Source organism: Geotrypetes seraphini, chromosome 2, assembly GCF_902459505.1.
Source record: "Geotrypetes seraphini chromosome 2, aGeoSer1.1, whole genome shotgun sequence".
Taxonomy (NCBI): domain Eukaryota; kingdom Metazoa; phylum Chordata; class Amphibia; order Gymnophiona; family Dermophiidae; genus Geotrypetes; species Geotrypetes seraphini.
In genome coordinates, this window is record NC_047085.1 from 102,279,097 (window position 1) to 102,297,365 (window position 18,269).

The window sequence follows — 18,269 nt, forward strand, 5'->3', positions numbered from 1 at the left end:
ATGCACTGACATAGGCACGACGTAGGCACCAACATAGGCACGCGGTCCCTCAGTTTAGTAAGCCAGCTAAGAAGACAACCCAAGGAGGTGGGTGGGTTGTGAGAATATCTGCCTGCTGTCCATGGATAACACCAGTTACGGTAAGTAACTGTGCTTTATCTCAGGACAAGAAGGCAGCATATTCTCATATGTGGGTGACCTCCAAGCTAACCAAAATGGGATGGTGGGAGTGTTGGTCTTTTAAGAAAATAAATTTTGCAATACTGATTGGCCAAAGCGCTCATCACTTCTGGAGAAAGACTCCAGACATTAATGTGAAGTAAATGTATGAACTGAGGACTAGGTGGCAGCTTTGCAGATTTCCTCAATAGGGGTAGATCCAAGGAAAGCTACTGAAGTTGCCATAGCTCTAACTTTATGGGCTGTGACCTGACTTTCCAGTGGAAGTCCAGCCTGAGCATATGAGAACGATATGCATGCAGCCAACCAGTCATGCAGCCGACCAGTTGGAAATCGTTCACTTGGAAACAGGATGCCCCAACTTGTTAGGATCAAATGATATGAAAAGTTGAGGAGTATATCTGTATGGCTTGGTCCTGTCGATTAATAGGCCAAAGCACGTTTACAGTCCAAAGTGTTAAGTGTCGTTTCTCCTGCATGAGAATGAGGCTTACGGAAAAAAGCTGGAAGTACAATGGACTGATTGAGATGAAATTCAGTGACAATTTTTTGCAAAAATTTTGGATGTGTGCGAAGAACCACTTTGTCATGGTACAACACCGTAAACGGTGGATCTGCTACCAATGCTTGAAGCTCACTGACTCTCCTTGCTGAGGTAAGTGAGATGAGAAAAACAAGTTTCTAGGTAAGATACTTGAGATGATCTGTAGACATTGGTTCAAATGGAGGCTTCATTAATCTGGAAAGGACTACATTAAGATCCCAGACTACTGGAGGAGGTTTGAGAGGTGGTTTCACATCGAAAAGCCCCTTCATGAATCTGGAGACCAGAGGATGAGCAGTAAGAGGTTTACCCTCAACTGGTTGATGAAAAGCAGTAATAGCACTAAGATGGACTCTGGTAGAGGAAGACTTGAGTCCTGAGTCCGAAAGATGAAGAAGATAGTCCAACACCAATTCAACTGACAGGGAAGTTGGATCATAATGACGAAGAAGAAATCAGGAAGGAAAAGGTAACATTGTTGAGTGGCTGGTTTCATGGAGGCATCAATAATATCTCAGACAGGCTGAGACAGATGATGTTCAGATGAAGTCAGCCCGAGAGATACCAAGCTGTCAGGTGTAACGACTGAAGGTTGGGATGAAGAAGAGATCTTTGATTCTGCATAAGTAAAGAAGGAAATATTGGCAAAGATATTGGGTCCTTGACACTGAGTTGAAGTAGAAGGGAAAACCAATGCTGCCTGGGCCACCGAGGAGCTATGAGAATCATGGTGGCCGACTCCTGCTTCAGCTTGAAAATGAGAGGAGTGAGTGGAAATGCATACAGGAACATTTGCGTCCAATCCAAGAGGAATGCATTCACCTCCGATGGTGAGGTGAGTAAAGTATGGAGCAGAACTGGGGCAACTTGTTGTTGTGGGGAAATGCAAATAAGTCTACCTCAAGAGTGTCCCACTGAGCAAAAATAGGACGGAGAGCTGCAGAGTTGAGCATCCATTCATGAGCTTGAAGAAATCTACTGAGCTTCTCCACTAAACAATTCTGTTCCTCCTGAATGTAGACTGCTCTCAGATAGATGCTGTGAGCAGTCGCCCAGAGCAAAATCTTTTGAGCTTCGTGACAAAGGAGAAAAGGCCCTCTGCCTCCTTGCTTATTGATATAATACATCACAACTTGATTGTCTGTGAGAAGCAAGAGGAGATGACTGTCGAGAAGTTGTTGAAACACTTTGAGAGCGTAGTAAATCGCCCTGAGTTCCAATAGATTGATATGGAACTTCTGTTCTTTGGCGGACCAATGTCCTTGAGTTTAGAGACCATCCAGATGCGCCCTCCCCCCCCCCCCCCAGGCATAGGGTGAGGCATCTGTGGTCAAAACTTTGTAATGAGGAGGTATGTGAAACAGGAGTCCTCTGGAGAGATTGGACGAATTCATCCACCACTGCAGCGATTGTTGTAGAGACGATGTCACAAAAATTTGTTAAGAGAGATAATCTGTCGCTTGGGACCATTGAGGTGTTCTGAGATGAAGCCTCACGAGAGGGGTTATGAGGACCATAGATGCCATGTGGCCTAGAAAAACCATCATTCGTCTGGCTGACATGGATTGGAGTCAGTCTACTTGATGACAAAGATGGAGGAGAGCATCCTGATGATTCTGGGAAAGAAATGCTCTCATTTGAGTAGTGTCTAGAATGGCCCCTATAAACTGAAGTCTTTGATACGGTTGAAGTTGGGATTTGGGGAAATTGATCTCAAACCCCCAAGCTCTGCAGTAATAAGTGTGCGATTTGTCGCTAGTGTAACATTCTGAGATGGGTCCTTAATGAGCCAGTCGTCCAGATAGGGAAACACCTGAAGACCATGAGATCGTAAGGCCACTGCTACCACAACCATACACTTTGTGAAGACTCTAGGAAAAGATGCCAGACCGAAGGGCAGGACCTTGTACTGGTAGTGAAGAGAAGCCACTTAGAACCTGATATATTTGCGAGAAGCCTGGTAAATCGGGATATGAGTGTAGGCTTCCTTGAGGTCTAGAGAGCATAGCCAATCGTTTTGAGCCAATATGGGATACAGAGTGGCTAGAGATAATATTCAAAATTTTTCTCTGACCAGATATTTGTTGAGAGCTCGGAGGTCCAGAATTGGATGCAGATCTCCCATCTTCTTTGGCACCAGAAAATAACGGGAGTAAAATCCCTGATGATGCTGATCTGCAGGTACTTTCTCGATGGCATTGAGGAGAAGAAGAGATTGAACCTCCTGAAGCAGAAAATAGGACTGTTAAGGATTGAAAGCAGACTCTTTTGGAGGATGATTCAGAGGGAGGGTGGAGAAGTGGAGAGAGTAACCCTCTCAAATGATTTTTAAAACGCAAAGGTCTGAGGTGATGGGTTCCCAATGATGAATGTAAATCTGACGACATCTACTCTATTAGAAGAGGAAGAGAGATGGTAATGTTGGCTATGCTCTTTTGTAACAGGTCAAAAAGATTGTTGCAACTTGACTGGAGCAGCCGGCTGGGATTTAGAAGGGTGTTGTTGTTGCTGCTTCTGCTTCCTTTTTCAGGCCTGGGCAGAGCAGAGGCCTTAGCTAAGTATCTCCTCTAGTATGATGCGGCAAGCTTAAAGGATCTTTGTGAAACTGGTTTCTTCTTGGGCTTGACTAGCGTGTTCCAATGGGTCTTGTGGGCTGACAGTTTTTTGGTAGCGGTATCTGCAGAGTCCCCAAAAAGCTTGTCACCCAAGCAAGGAATGTTTACTAGCCGGTCTTGATGGTTAACGTCCATATTGGAGACATGCAACCAGGCTAGTCTCCTCATAGCCACTGACATGGATGAAGCCCTATAAGTAAGTTCAAAAATATCATAGGTTGAACACACCCAATATTTGTGCAGCTGAAGGACAAAAGAAACAAGTTGTTGAAAAGCTTTGGCTTTACGAGCAGGGATGTATTTCTGGAAAGCCCTGTTGGCCAACATAGAATTTTGATAAAGTCTTCTGCCAAATTTATCCATCCCTGGAGGGACAGATGAGTAGACATTAGCCAAAGCAGTTTTCTTAAAAGTGGATTCTACCACCAGGGTTTGATGGGGAAGCTATTGCTTATCGAATCCTAGAAGAGGTATAACTTTATAGAGAGATTCCAACTTTCTGGGAGCCACCGGAACCGAAAGAGAGGAATCCAAGTTTTTGTAAAAAGTCTCCCTCAAAATCCCATGAAGAGATAACTTGAGTAGTACCTTAGGCGGTTGGTCATAGTCAAAGGTTTCTAAAAATTCCTTGCTGTGTTTGGAATCCGCTTCTAAAGGTATGGAAAGATCTCTACCCATCATTCGGTGATGTCTCTGGGGCTGGAAAATAACCAGGAGTCAGATACTGAGGAAGCTTCAAGCTGAGAGAGATAGATTTTGTGAGTCTTCAAGAAGGTCCAATTCCAGAAGAAGAGATGGGGACTTCATCTTCAAACGATGTCGATCCGGTGTTGATATGGAGGTATGCTTCATTTTCTTAGACACCTTGCAGGATCGGTGCTGTTCTAGTGTTGAAGGCTTGAACTGCTTCCTCTTTTGAGACATCGTGATGGATTTAGTAGGACTGCAGTCCGAGTGCCCCGAGGATGACGACGTCAAGGACCGAAGTCAAGAAGAATGGTGTTGAGAAGCCGGTTGATGAGAAATTGACTCCACAGTCTGCACCGAGACCACATCGACGGTACTGGTAGGATGGCCCTCAGTACACTCAGGCTGGACCGACACCGGAGAAAAGAGATTTGGGAGCAATTGGTGGAACTGATCCCCGAGCTCCTGTCGAAGCAAAGATTCCATCTTTTGCTTCAATGTAAGTGCCGATACTGAAAGCTTAGACACCGGTACCTTGGCTGTAGCGACATGTTCCGGCGAGGAGGAGGCTGATGTCGAGGCACTCCTCGATATAGGAACGGTACGCTATCGGGACTTGTGCAAGCTCGGCATGATTTGGCTCATTGCCTTCTTGACCTGTGTCCCAATAGGGGAAGGGGAAGGCTTCTTAGCCGGCTTACCAAGTGGGACGGTGTACTGTGGCCCCGGGGTAGATGACGGTGTCTCCACCAGTGTGAGGATTTTGATGCTGGTGCCTTCGATGTCATGCGTTCAATACCGATACGGTCTCCATGGTGGCACCGAACAATTTCTCCTGCTGCAGGGTGCGGTTCTGATTGTTCTTTTCTGAAGAGTGGAACAACGCATTCACTATTGAACGCAGCGCTCAGGACCTAGACACTGCAGGCACCACGCGTGAGGGTTCGTCAGCGAGATAGTTCATGCACAGCGACCGCACTTCTTGAATCCCATCAGCGGGCGTGACATTGACAGGAACACCGCCTCAACTAAGTCGAAATCGATGGCTGAGAAAAGAAAGGGAGGCCCCACCGGGCCAAAACCTGCCGACAACATAAAAAAACAAAGAACTGTTTGTTTTGGTTTTTTTACAAGAAAAGAAAAAGAACAAAGAAAAATGACAATTAGTCACCAATTCCGCGAGAAGAGAAGGCGAATTGACAACAGCCGTTGAAATGCGACTTCTTAGCTCCGCAGAAACTAAAAAACTGAGGGACCACACGCCTATGTCAAGTGGGAAGGCACTCACACGTGCGCGGTGTGGACCATCGTGAACTTTCTGAAAGTTTTAAAGTGGTGATTCACTTTAAAGTGTCCATATTGGGGCTCCGTCGGTAATATCACCCACATGTGAGAATATGCTGCCTGCTTGTCCTGGGATAAAGCCAGTTACTGCAGGAGGCAGGATGGAAGATAGAATCATGGGGGCAGGGGGATGAGAGGAACAGTCATCACAGGGAGAAAAACTGGAAGAAAGAAATAATACCCCCATTTATCACCCACCCTAGACTTCAGAAGACCTGGTGTTTCTAATAATCACCCAAGTTACATTATCAGTATATCTTACCTGCTCAAGTTCATCTGAAATGGCAATACCTACAGACCAAAACAAACAAAACAACATGAGAAATATGCAAATGCAAAAGTTAAGCTTGCAAGTGAATATTTTGCTCTTGAAAAAAACTGAATTGCAGTTATCAGATCTAGAGCAGATGGTAAGAAAACTGCAAAAAGCAAGGTATATAAGCTAGAACTTCCCAAATCTCTCCTGGGGACCATACAATCAGCTTTTCTTGATATGCAAATTTGCATACTTTGGAAACACAGTATATGCTATTTGAAATCATCTCAAACAGCAGTGATACTAGCTTCTGTGAACTGCCCAGCATACTGGCATTACTGTATGTTTCAAAATTTTGTACTCAGGGAACTTCAAAATATAGTTTAGAATTATTCACTTATCAATCCTAATAAAGGCAGTTATGGTAAGGATTACTGTTTCCATTATTAAACATGCACATTGCATATATCCAAACACTAGAATGAAATTAGAGCTGGTCTAAGTGTTCAAACCTAAATGCTAGAAATATATGCATGCACATGCATTCGAGACCTACCCATGTCTCACCCAAATTCCACCCATTTGTATATCCACCTGTAACAAACATGTTATATAACATATATGTATTTATAGAATAGCAGTTAGGTGGAACTTTGGCCTATGCATGGGTGTAGCCACGTCCAAAATAATTTTTTTTAGAATCATCTACTTCTACATCCAACTGTTTGACCATCCAGACCCCCAAATTATCTATTGTTATACCGTATTTTCGTCCAAAAAATCATCCAAGTCCAAGCTTCTTTGATTGGGTAACAGGAAAGCTAGACTCGGGAGAGTCTCTGGACATAGTGTACTTGGATTTCAGTAAGGCTTTTGACAGCATCCCACACCGTAGACTATTAAAAGATGAAATCGATGGGGTTAGGTGAGACACTAACTGCATGGGTCAATGGTTGGCTGAGTGGAAGACATCAGAGGTGACTAGCAGAGTGCCACAGGGCTCAGTCCTGGGCCCGTTCCTTTTTAACATATTCATAAGGGACTTGGCCCAGGGGCTTCAGGGTAAAGTAACACTATTCGCCGATGACGCCAAACTATGTAATATAGTCAGTGAAAGCAATCTGCAGGACAGTATGACGCAGGATCTGCTTACGTTGGAAAACTGGTCCTCGACATGGCAGCTGGGCTTCAATGCTAAGAAATGTAAGGTCATGCATCTCGGCAGCGGTAATCCATGCAGAACTTACACCTTAAATGGAGAAATACTAGCTACGACTTCAGAAGAACGAGACTTGGGAGTAATCATCAGTGCAGACATGAAGGCTGCCAAACAAGTAGAGAAGGCCTCAACCAAGGCAAGGCAAGGCAAATGATGGGATGTATCAATAGAAGCTTCGTCAGCCGCAAACCTGAAGTCATGATGCCACTGTACAGAGCCATGGTGAGACTTCATCTGGAATACTGTGTGCAATTCTGGAGGCCACATTACCGTAAAGACGTGCTTAGAGTTGAGTCGGTTCAGCGGATGGCCACTAGGATGATCTCTGGACTCAAGGGTCTCTCGTATGAGGAGAGACTGAACAAATTGCAGCTCTACACTTTAGAGGAACGCAGGGAAAGGGGGGACATGATTGAGACATTTAAATACATCACAGGACGTGTCGAGGGGGAAGACGACATCTTCTTTCTCAAAGGACCCTCGTCACAAGGGGACACCCGCTCAAACTCAGAGGAGGGAAATTTAATGGTGACACCAGGAAGTATTTCTTCACAGAAAGAGTAGTAGATCACTGGAACAAGCTTCCAGTGCAGGTGATCAAGGCCACCAGCGTGCTTGGCTTTAAGAATAAATGGGACATTCACGTGGGATCCTTACGAAGGTCAAGATAAGGAACTAGGAAATTAGCACTCAGACTTAATGAGGTGGGTCAGTAGAGTGGGCAGACTTGATGGGCTATAGCCCTTTTCTGCCGTCATCTTTCTATGTTTCAAATGCCTAGAACAAGACCTTTTGGGTGTGGGAGGGACCAGCAAAGTGATGGAATGGCCACACAAACATGGCAAGAGAGTAGTGGAGCACCATACAGAGCACTGCTGTGAACTTCACAAAAGAGTGCCACATAAACATCTCACAACTCCCTTGCAGTTCATGGTGAGCCCCCCCCAACACTACCCAAAATCTACTATAGCAACCTGTCTACTACCTCAATAGCCCTTATGTCTGCAGGTGCCACCTATATGGCAGTATAGTAGGGATTTTTTTTTTATGAATGGGGGGGTTGGTAGACTCACATTTTTCACATGAATGTAGTAGTTAGAGTGGCTTATGGGCCTGGCTCCTCCTGTCTATGGTTCACTAGCCTATCCCCCAAACTACTTAAGACACCTCTGTGCAGCTCTACTAGGCTTTCCTATGCCAGGTGCTGATGTTCTGGAGGCAGGTATGTGCATTGTTATTCCAATTTTTATGGTGGTGTGGGGGATGTCAGTGATCATTGGGGGAGTGTGGGGGGGTCTGTACTTTGTCCCTGCAGTGGTTATCTGATCACTTTGGATAGCTTCTGCGCACTTACACAGGTTTTTAGTTCGTCAAAGTCACAAAGTATAAGTTCCGTCTAGATAGTCTCGTTAAACTTTTGATTATCGCTGCAAGACGACCAAGTCTAGGTCAGCCCATATCCTGCCCATTCTTCGAAAAACACCCCTTTTCACTCTGGGCATACAGTGGCAGTAAAATGGCCTCATGCCTCTAGAAACGTCTAAAACTCATTTAGGTCTAAAACTCATTTAGATGACTTTTAGGTCATCTAAGTGCCGATTTAGGCGGGTTTATAGATGTATTTTCATTTCGATTATGAACTTCACAGAGTATGTAATACAGAATGTAACAGAGTATGTAACATGTGTGTAACATCCAGTCTGCCCATAACTTATTTGAGAAAGGTGATAAGAAAATATTGTATGTTTAATGGACCTTGCCTTATGTCAATTAATTGGGATGTGTTCAAGGGATTCTTAAGGAGTGCTATTATTAGCTCCTACACAGCTCAGCATAAAAGCAGAATAGTGAAGTAGATCAGTTGAACCAAATCAATAGAAAAGGTAAGTGTACATGTGACTAATTGCCTACAGAAATTTAAGTTTCAGTACAATGACATTCTGAGTCATAGATCAACTTTGTCTTTAAGCAAAAGTCCTATTATTATGCATTTAATAATAAATTCAGGAGTTTTCTGGCATTCTATTTAAATAGTAGAAAAACAAGAGTGCATTCACTCCATTTTGTTTACTGAAATGTGCTATATTGTTTTCAAGTGATGACACCCTCTTAGATATTCTTATTGACAAGAAATGTTTATGACAACCTTCAAAAGCTAATCATAAAATGCAGTGAGTTAGTCCAATAAAAATGGTATCACCTTATTTCCTTTATTTTTGTTTTATTTCTAAATATTATCTTAAAAAACAGAAACTGCTGGGGATGGACTCGTAACAGTTGACTGCAAGATTTAAGCTAAGATTCTTCTTTCCTGATTAGTCAGAGTCATGGATTAATTAATCCACCCTAAGTAGGCACTCCTCAGATCAGTTCACAATCCACCAACGTTGGTCCTGGCTGGGTAAGTGTTGCTGTTATTTTGTTGTTGTTGTTACACTATATCATGTGTTTTTTTTTATAAATTCATGAAGCCATTTCAGCTAACAGATTCAGAATTTGCATCCTTAGTTAAGTTAATTGATAGTCTCTATTTAAATAAACTTATCAATTTAGATAAATAAATAAATAAAAAAAAATTTTGAGGTAGGAAGGGTTGAAGTAAATGATTACATCATATGCATTCAGGATGAAGACTTGAAATAACATCTAAGTTATAAGAGGTCTCTTTACTGAGAATTATGCATCCTTTATGATACTTCAGCCTCTAAAATTTAAATCAAAATATTCATATTAGGGTAAAAGTGTGTGTTTTAAATAAGTTTTCATATGTGGATTATTAGTAATAATAGCTTTTATAAATAGGAAGTTAGGCACTACATAAAAAATAAAAATTTTGTATTAATTATCCTTTTTACCCCCTTTTTTTCTTTTTCGATTGATGATATTTTGTGGGTTGGATAATTTGAATAATGATCCTTGTGTTTGTTAGTTGACTCCTCAGATCAGTGGCATAATGAGGGTAGAGGCCACCAGGGCGGAGGCACACTTCCCCGAGCCCAACCTGCCATGCGTGGCCCCTCTTCCCAAACTCCCTGTAACACCGAGAACCCTCTGCAAATACACTGCTAGGTGCTCATTAGTATTTAAATGAGCTCTCCTAATGATGCACAAAAGGAAACTCCCCCTCATTTCCAACCACTAATTACCGAGCTTTGGAGCTGCTGGTAACTGTTGTGTGTATGTTGTGCACACACAACACAGGCACAACAGAATTTAAAAGAGACATAGCCCTACTGGCAGGGGGGGGCCAAAATTGGGATACTCTCAACAGCCCCCCCTTCTGATCACCCTGACCACTCCCATCACCCCAAAAATAAAATCCTGGTGGTCTAGTGGGCTGGCGGGTCAGGCCAGACCCCTTCCCCCCAGCTTAAGGATAATCCACCCCCAACACCGCTCCCCGTACCTTTTGTCAAAAATCAGGCAGGAGGGATGCTCATTCCTCTTAGGTCTCTCCCTGTGTATCACCAGCATGCACTGGGAGGGGCCTAAGGTCCCAAGAGAGGAACCTTAGGTGCCTGAGTTAATCAGAACCTTTGGCCTTTCCCAGTTCTGAATACTACCAAAATGTTATTCTGTACCAACTCACATCACTTACAAAGTATATACAGTAATTTCAAGGGGAATCTACACAGGGTGAAGCATGTGCAGGATATAGACACAGAATTCTTAGGCTTACTGTGTAGTTGTACAGATACCCAGTTCTAGAGATGGAAATATTCAGAATATTTAAATTTGGATCTCTAGTACTTGCCATCTGTGGCTAGTGCAGCCCTTCAGCCAAAATGAGTTGCTGAACTTAGGAGAACAAAAGCTTATTAAGCCCATGGAGCAGCATAGGCCCTTCTACTTTACCCTCACGACCACTCAGCAGCTGGTCATACCAGTAATGTGGCTGGCAGGCGTCTCCAAATCCTGCCATTTGAAGAAATCCGGTGTCACACACCTTGACTGCCAAGAAGAAGTCATCCGATAGTGGCAGCCTGTTAAAACCTTTTGCTGTCACTATAAGTATGCTCAGTAACTGGCAAATCGCCTCCAGATGCTAATCTTGCAAGACTAGCATCAAGCAGTGCTCTCCCATGAGTATTCAATATTCTGATGGTACTGTGGAGAGTAACTTAAAACTGCTACCACTGTCTGCCAGCTTTTTCCTTGCAGTTAGGGTGGGAGACTCTGGGGAGAGGAAATGATGTATTCGGTATGTCCCCAATTTAACTGCTGCACCCCCCAAAAGAAAAAAAAAAATTATAGCTGGCAATGTCACTGTCATGGAAGGAAGAGATGCTGAAATGATAAGAAAGAAAATGGGAAGGGATATAAGAAAGAAAAATGACAAGGAGGAATAGATGGAAGAGGGATGAACAGTGCAAAGGAAAGAATAAAGTGGACCAAAAATGGACTGTGAAAAGGAAAGGAAGAAGGCGGTAAAGGAAGAAAGGAAAAGGCTAGGAATGCAACCCCTGACCCCAAATTTACCACCCCCCTTTTTTTTTCAAGACTGTAGCACAGTTTTTAGTACTGGCTGCAGTGGTAACAGCTCCGATGCTCATAGGAGCGTTGGAGCTGTTATAGCCATGGCCGGTGCTAAAAACTGAGCTACGGTTTTGAAAAAAAAGGGGGGGGGGGTTAAAGAGCAGCACTTAAAGATAGCAATAGAACTACAAAGAAACAACAACATAAAAGGGTGGGGGGTTGGGGAGCAAATTAAAATAAAAAATTTATTTTCCTTTGGCTCCAACATCTTCTTTTCCACCTCTGCACAACTCATTCATTTTATAACAGGCATCGTATTCCCTGCACATGGAGGAACACTGCTTAATTCCTCACATGTTGTATTCAAAATTGACTTCATTAATTATTTCTTCTTTGATTATTTTTAGTTTCTCTCCTTGGCTTGCTCACGTTCATGCAGACTGAAATCTACATACAGTTCAACAATTTTAGTTTCCTAATGGGAATTCACTAGCTCCGATATGCATGGCTTCTCATTATACAGAACAAATATTTGAATCCCCAAAAGAAAGTGCGTTGGTATAGTCTAAAGAGCAAAAATGTCATGGGCAAAATTTGGCAGAGCAAGAAACAAATTAGAACAGACTGCCAGCTAGCAACGTTAAAACAATTAAAAGTTAAGAGCATAGTAAAACGGAAACTTCAGCAATGGCTGCATCAGTGCCATGTGATCTTTAATTATGAACCACATTCTTTTTATTCGCACTTGGAAAGCAATCTTGTTTTCTGATTTTCCCAATATTGTTTGCTTAAATTTGAGTGAAGAAAGAAATCATTGCACAATTACTGTATTACAAAGATAGTTATCTGTTTTCAAACTCATTCACCTCTGAAGTGGTCATGCAATGCAAATCAGAACCTACCCTGGAAAAGATCAAGACAATCCTTGAGAAAGAGAAACGTGTTGTAAAAAGATAAAGAAATATTCTCCATTGTGTTTTAAGCCATGGGCTTTATTAAAAAGAATTTTCAAGCACTCCTAGATAGGTTGTCTATACCTGTTACATCTTATGAAGTCCAGAAGGAAGTCCGATACCCACTTACCATGGCTTGGTAGAGAACCTCATTCTTATCGTGGTGTGTACAAAACTAACCCTCACGATTGTACCTCCCTGCTCTGCTAATCTTTGCTACTGATTTCTAATGCCGAGTTCATTAGTTGTGTGTCCAGTTATGATGTCTTGCTCCTGATGAAGCTTTGATTTCTGAATGAAACGGAGATGCTCTGTTGAGCATTTATCATCATCATTACTATATCTGGATGGCATTTTTGAATCTTTTTTACCCGATATTTGTTGGACTGAGCATTTTCTACATCTTGCAGCTAAGTGAATTTCTACTGTGTGGGGAACATAATCAGGTTTTGCAGGGTTAATTCCTGCTTCGAAGGTATTTAAATACTTATAAAGAGAAAAAGATAGCCAAAAAAATATTTATATAAAAAAAAGTTCTTTGGCAATATTTATTTGAAATAAGTTGAAGATGAGTTTTCAATATTAACATGGATGAAGTTTTTCTGACCAATGATAGCTCCTAGTATATATACACTACATGAATGCTTTGCAGCTTCGCAGTTCTATTATACTGAGCTCTTGAGGTCTTTTCCTCTTCCCAAGATAATTAATACTTTTCTTCTTTCTCCTTTTTTCTGATTATAGTACTGAGATTCACAGTTTGCTATTTACTTATATTTTTGGTTTTTCCATTAAAGTTTGATAGAATTCCAAGCAACATACCCCCCTTACCCCTCCCCCCCCTTTTTTTTATTTTTATTTTTTTTTACTAAATTGCAATAGAAACCAGCCCGGAGTACTAAATGCTCCAAAGCTCATTGAATTCTTTTGAGCATCAGAGCATTTAGCTCTCCAGGCCAGCCATGGTAGAAACCTCTACCGCAGCTTAGTAAAAGGGGATGATAATAAATAATGGCAGAAAAGGAATTAAACAAATAAATAAATAATAAAGTCCTGCATGGTCCATCCAGTCTGCCCCACAGTCACATTCATGAAACCCAACAAACTAAATCCACAGTAAATTATGCTTTTTAAATAAATGTTGTAAAGCCCATTACGTCTTCTAAAATCTTTCTACAGAACTGGCTTAATCATAACAAAGTATTTGATTTTCTACAATTGAAAAAAGCTTTCCTGAAATTAACCAGAAGAACGGAAGACTCAAAGATTTGTTTCTGATAAAATAAACTTTGATCAGTAGACTCAATAAACCCAATTTCAGAGTTATATAAGCACAAGATATTGGTTTATTGAATACAATAATCAGGTAAAGAGCTATTTTCTAGTGAATGATGTCTTTAATTTGAAGTAAGATTACATCTGGTACTGCACACTTAAAAATCAATGCACTTACTGCGAGAGAGATTCTGCAGGGCTTTCCCAAGCTTCTTGCTTTCCTGGAGAATATGGTTTAGTTCATCAAAATCTTGGCTTTCTGGTTTTGTCCGCCAGTCCCACTTGGGATGTTCTAATGACCTTGGCACTGAATTGTAAATAGAGAGAATTTATATGCTAGCAGGAAGCCCAGAAATGACAATCAGGTCATGGCATGACAATGACTGTGGTGGCTTTTAGAATCATTACATAGCTGAAGGGACTGTTCTTTGTTTTCATTTCTCTGGAGAAAAGAAAAGTTTTTAAGTAATCTTATCCCTGAGACAGCACTGTTGACACAGGAAAAACCACAGTGCAAAACCGTCAGGCTGGGTTATACAAAATGCTCCACTTCATCAACAGTTTTATGGAACTTGATTTGCAGCAATTTACCTTTTATGAAAGCAATTTTCTGAGGCACTTACCTAGATAAACAGGAATTTACCCAGGTGAGGTGTCTTGACTGAAAATTGCCCAGTGCGGCTGAAAACGCATGTATACTTTCAGCCGCAATAAAAAGATGTGCTCATGTGTGTGTATTCAGGTGGAGAGAAGAAAACTGCGCACGCACACTTCATTTTCACACATATCCATGCTATTTTCTCCCCACCCAAATCTTCTGCAGTTTCAGCAAACAGAAGGTAAAAACATGTGGATACTCTTAACATGTAATTTTTCAACTAGCTAAATTTCAAAGATACATAACACAGATTTTCTTCATAGATAGCCACCATATGAGCTGAATGAAACAAGGAGGAATGTGACCGATTTTATCTAATTCAGCAGAACTTTCTTCTTTCTAGATCAGTGTTTTTCAACCTTTTTACACCTATGGACCGGCAGAAATAAAAGAATTATTCTGTGGACCGGCGGTTGAAGAACACTGGGCTAAGTCGTGGGCCAAACCCCGCCTATCTCTACCCAATCTCCACCCCAGACCCCACCCCAATAGTACTAATTGCACCTTGCACGTCCCGTGCCTCATCTGGAAGCCTTCCCTCCGACGTTGCAACGTCAAAGAGAAGGCTTCCGGTTCAGGCGCAGGATGCCAGTAGGAGCCACTCCCCGTGGCTTTGTGCACTGAATCAGGAAGAGAGAGCTGGCTCGAAGATAACGCCCCATCGATCGCATCGTGGACTGGCGGTTGAAGAACACTGTTTTGGTCCTGATGCAAGTGCTGGCCCTGTGGACCGGCAGCAAATTTCTGTGGACCGGCACTGGTCCATGGACCGGTGGTTGAAGAACACTGTTCTAGATCATGACACCATGTTACATGGAGTTTGAGGTGCATTTCAGTTACTCCTCATGCCTATTTAATGTACTTTTCTCCTTTGGTGTTCTTTGCCTTCTTTGAAGATGTGGATAAAGGTGAGCCAGTAGATGTAGTGTATTTAAAATTCCAGAAAACTTTTTTTTTTTTTAAATTCTTTATTCATTTTATAACTTACATCAAGTACAACAATATTGATATTAACATTGTAACATAGATAATACACTTGAGAATTTACAATTGATCTTTAGCAAATTAAATGTATCCCCCTCCCTCCCTCCATTTTATATTTCATAAAATCATTGTCATCAATAATAAAATCCTCATGAGAAGCTCCTTAGAAAATTAAAGAGTCATGGGATAGGAGGCAATGTTCGATTGTGGATCAAGAATTGGTTATTGGACAGAAAACAAAGGGTAAGCTTAAATGGCCATTTTTGTCAATGAAGTAAGGTAAATAGTGGTGCTATTTAACTTATTTATAAATGATCTGGAAATTGGAACTACGAGTGAGGTCATTAAATTTGCAGATGACACTAAACTGTTCAAGGTTGTTAAAATGCTGCGGACTGTGAAAAATGGCAGGAAGACCTTAGGAAATTGGAAGAATGGGTATCCAAATGGCAGATGAGATTTAACGTGATGCACATTGGAAATAATAATACAAATCACAGTTACTGGATACTAGGATCCACCTTGGGGAGCAGCACTCAGGAAAAAGATCTGGGTGTCATCGTGGACAATACGCTGAAAACCTCTGCCCAATGTGCAGTGGCAGCTGAAAAAGCAAACAAAATGCTAGGAGTTATTAAAAAAAGGGATGTTAACAGGACTAAGAATGTTATAATGCCTATATATCGCTCAATTGCATGACCTCACCTTGAGTATTGCGTTCTGTACTGGTCTCCTTATCTCAAAAAAGATATTGCAGCACTAGAGAAGGTTCAAAGAAGAGTGACCAAGATGATAAAGAGGATGGAACTCCTTTCATATGAGGAAAGACTAAAGAGGTTAGGGCTCTTCAGCTTGGAAAAGAGACGGCTGAGGGGAGATACGATTGAGGTCTATAGATCTTGAGTGGAGTAGAATGGGTACACGTGGATCATTTTTTTACTGCATCAAGATTTACAAAGACTAGGGGGACACTCGTTTAAGTTGCAGAGTAATATTTTTAAAACCAATAGGAGGAAATTTTTTTTCACTCAGAAAATAGTTAAGCTCCGTAACGCTTTGCTTTGTAGTAAGAGCGGTAGCTGGTTCTAAGAAAGGTTTGGACAAGTTCCTGGAGGAAAGTCCATAGTCTGCTGTTGAGACTGCTTGCCTTGGATCGGTGGCATAGAATGCTGCTACTATCTGGGTTTTTGTCAGGTACTTATGACTTGGACTGGCTCCATAAACATAGGATACTGGGTTAGATGGACATTGGTCTGACCCAGTAAGGCTATTCTTATGTTCTTATGTACAGACTGGAATTTGGTTAAGCAACAGTTTAGTGTCTAGGCTGTCATAGGTCAGAGTGATAAAGGGCTCAGCAATTAAAAATCAGGACCAAGAATTAACTTATATATTAAGTTTTCATTGATTTTAGGATGTTACCTAAACATCTAAAAAGAAAGTACAAGGGTTAATGCTATATAGATACAAAGCAAAAAACAAATTATGCATAGTAATATAGTAAATGACAGCAGATAAAAGACCTGAATGGCCCATCCTGTCTGCTCTGTAATCACATGCATTACAATTTCATGATTAAATTAAAATATCTTTTTTCTTTGCTATTTCTGGGCCATTGACCTCAGAAGTCTACCCAGTACTGTCCTTAGGCTCCATAAAACTTATCCATAAAACCCTAGTGGCTTAAAAGAACAATGGTGCTCTTCAAGCTACATGGCAAACCGCAAGTGTTTTATGATCGCCAGTCACTCGGCATTTTAAACATTTATTTATCTGGAAATTTAGATGATCAAGCACCATCTACTGGACCATCACTGATACCCATAAAGCAGACTTCTGTTGCAAAGCCAAAACATGGACCGTGACGAGTTCAGAAAGTATCCAAAGATACATTGATTGTATCTGAGATTTTATATTTCTATGGATGTTTGTATTTAATAAACTAATTTTGGCACATGGTTGACTTGTACTGTTCCTTCCCCACTTTTCTACTCTTTGTTTACCCACCGTGGGGTTGTTTTCATTGTTCCTTTTGGATTATTATGTCAAACTTTATTGGCATAAAATGGAATATAGAATGCAGTATAAACTGTTGTTACTAATTTATTTGAGTATTAATCAGCAAACGCCAAAATACTTGATTGATATTATTTTACATTATGCTCCCCTTCAAAAAGTATGCTCTGCGGGCCATTACAATTTATATATACCAACATGAAGGAAATAAGACTACAAACAACTAGAGAAAGAGTTCTCTCATGTGTAGGCCTCATAGAATGGAATAAGCTCCTGATTTATATAAGGCAGCAAAGAGATTTTAAGATTTTTTTTTTTTAATTGATAAATCAGGAGCTGCGTGTCAAAGCAGCTTCTGATTGGTGTAGCCCAACTTTACTATAGGAAGAAGTGGTCGGAGCAGACCGCGAAGGATTTTCTTCATCCGCTGGCGCTCCAGCTGCCCTCTCCTGCCTCCCCTGCCTTTTGATAGGCAAAAAAATACATTTGTGGTTTTTCAAAATTCATGGGGGTTCCTGGAACAGAACCCCCGCGAATTTCAGGGGAGTACTATACTTATTTACAGAAAGGGTGATAGATGCATAGAACAGTCTCCAAGAATAGATGGTGAAGACAGAGACTGTGTCTGAATTCAAAAGGGCCTGGGATAGGCACGTAAGATCTCTCCGATCTCTTGGAGAGAGAAAGAGATAATGGTTACTGCGGATGAGCAGACTAGATGGGCCATTTGGCCTTTATCTGCCATCATGTTTCTATGTTTCTGTCTTCCCGGCATGTTGAACATCTCCCATTTCTGTGTCCCTATTCTTGCCCTGACAAACATAACTGTTCTGTGTCCCTTTTCACCATTCCACATGCCAGCATCTCTCTCTCTCTTCCATCTCTCGTTTCCCTCTCCATCCCCCCCAGGGGTTCAGCAAGTGTTTCTCTTTCTTTCCTCATTCCTGTTCTTTCAAGACAGAAAGAAGATTGACTCTTGAGTTTTGGTGCTGGAGAAGGATTTTATGCATGCCGTGGACTGACAAAAGAACTAAAATCGATTCTGCAAGAGATCAAACTGGC

At 41.5% G+C, this 18,269-nt stretch overlaps 1 protein-coding gene across 6 annotated transcripts in view; it reads right to left on the reverse strand.

Annotated features, from left to right (window-relative positions):
• C2H8orf34 (chromosome 2 C8orf34 homolog) overlaps positions 1-18,269 on the reverse strand; it is a 328,896-nt gene that overhangs the window by 201,136 nt on the left and 109,491 nt on the right. For all 6 annotated transcript variants that reach the window (XM_033934937.1, XM_033934938.1, XM_033934940.1 and 3 more), the window contains exons 4-5: positions 13,728-13,856; positions 5,633-5,661 (exon numbers count right to left, since the gene is read on the reverse strand). In XM_033934937.1, coding sequence (XP_033790828.1) covers positions 5,633-5,661; positions 13,728-13,856 — 158 coding nt within the window. The remainder of the gene's footprint in view (positions 1-5,632; positions 5,662-13,727; positions 13,857-18,269) is intronic.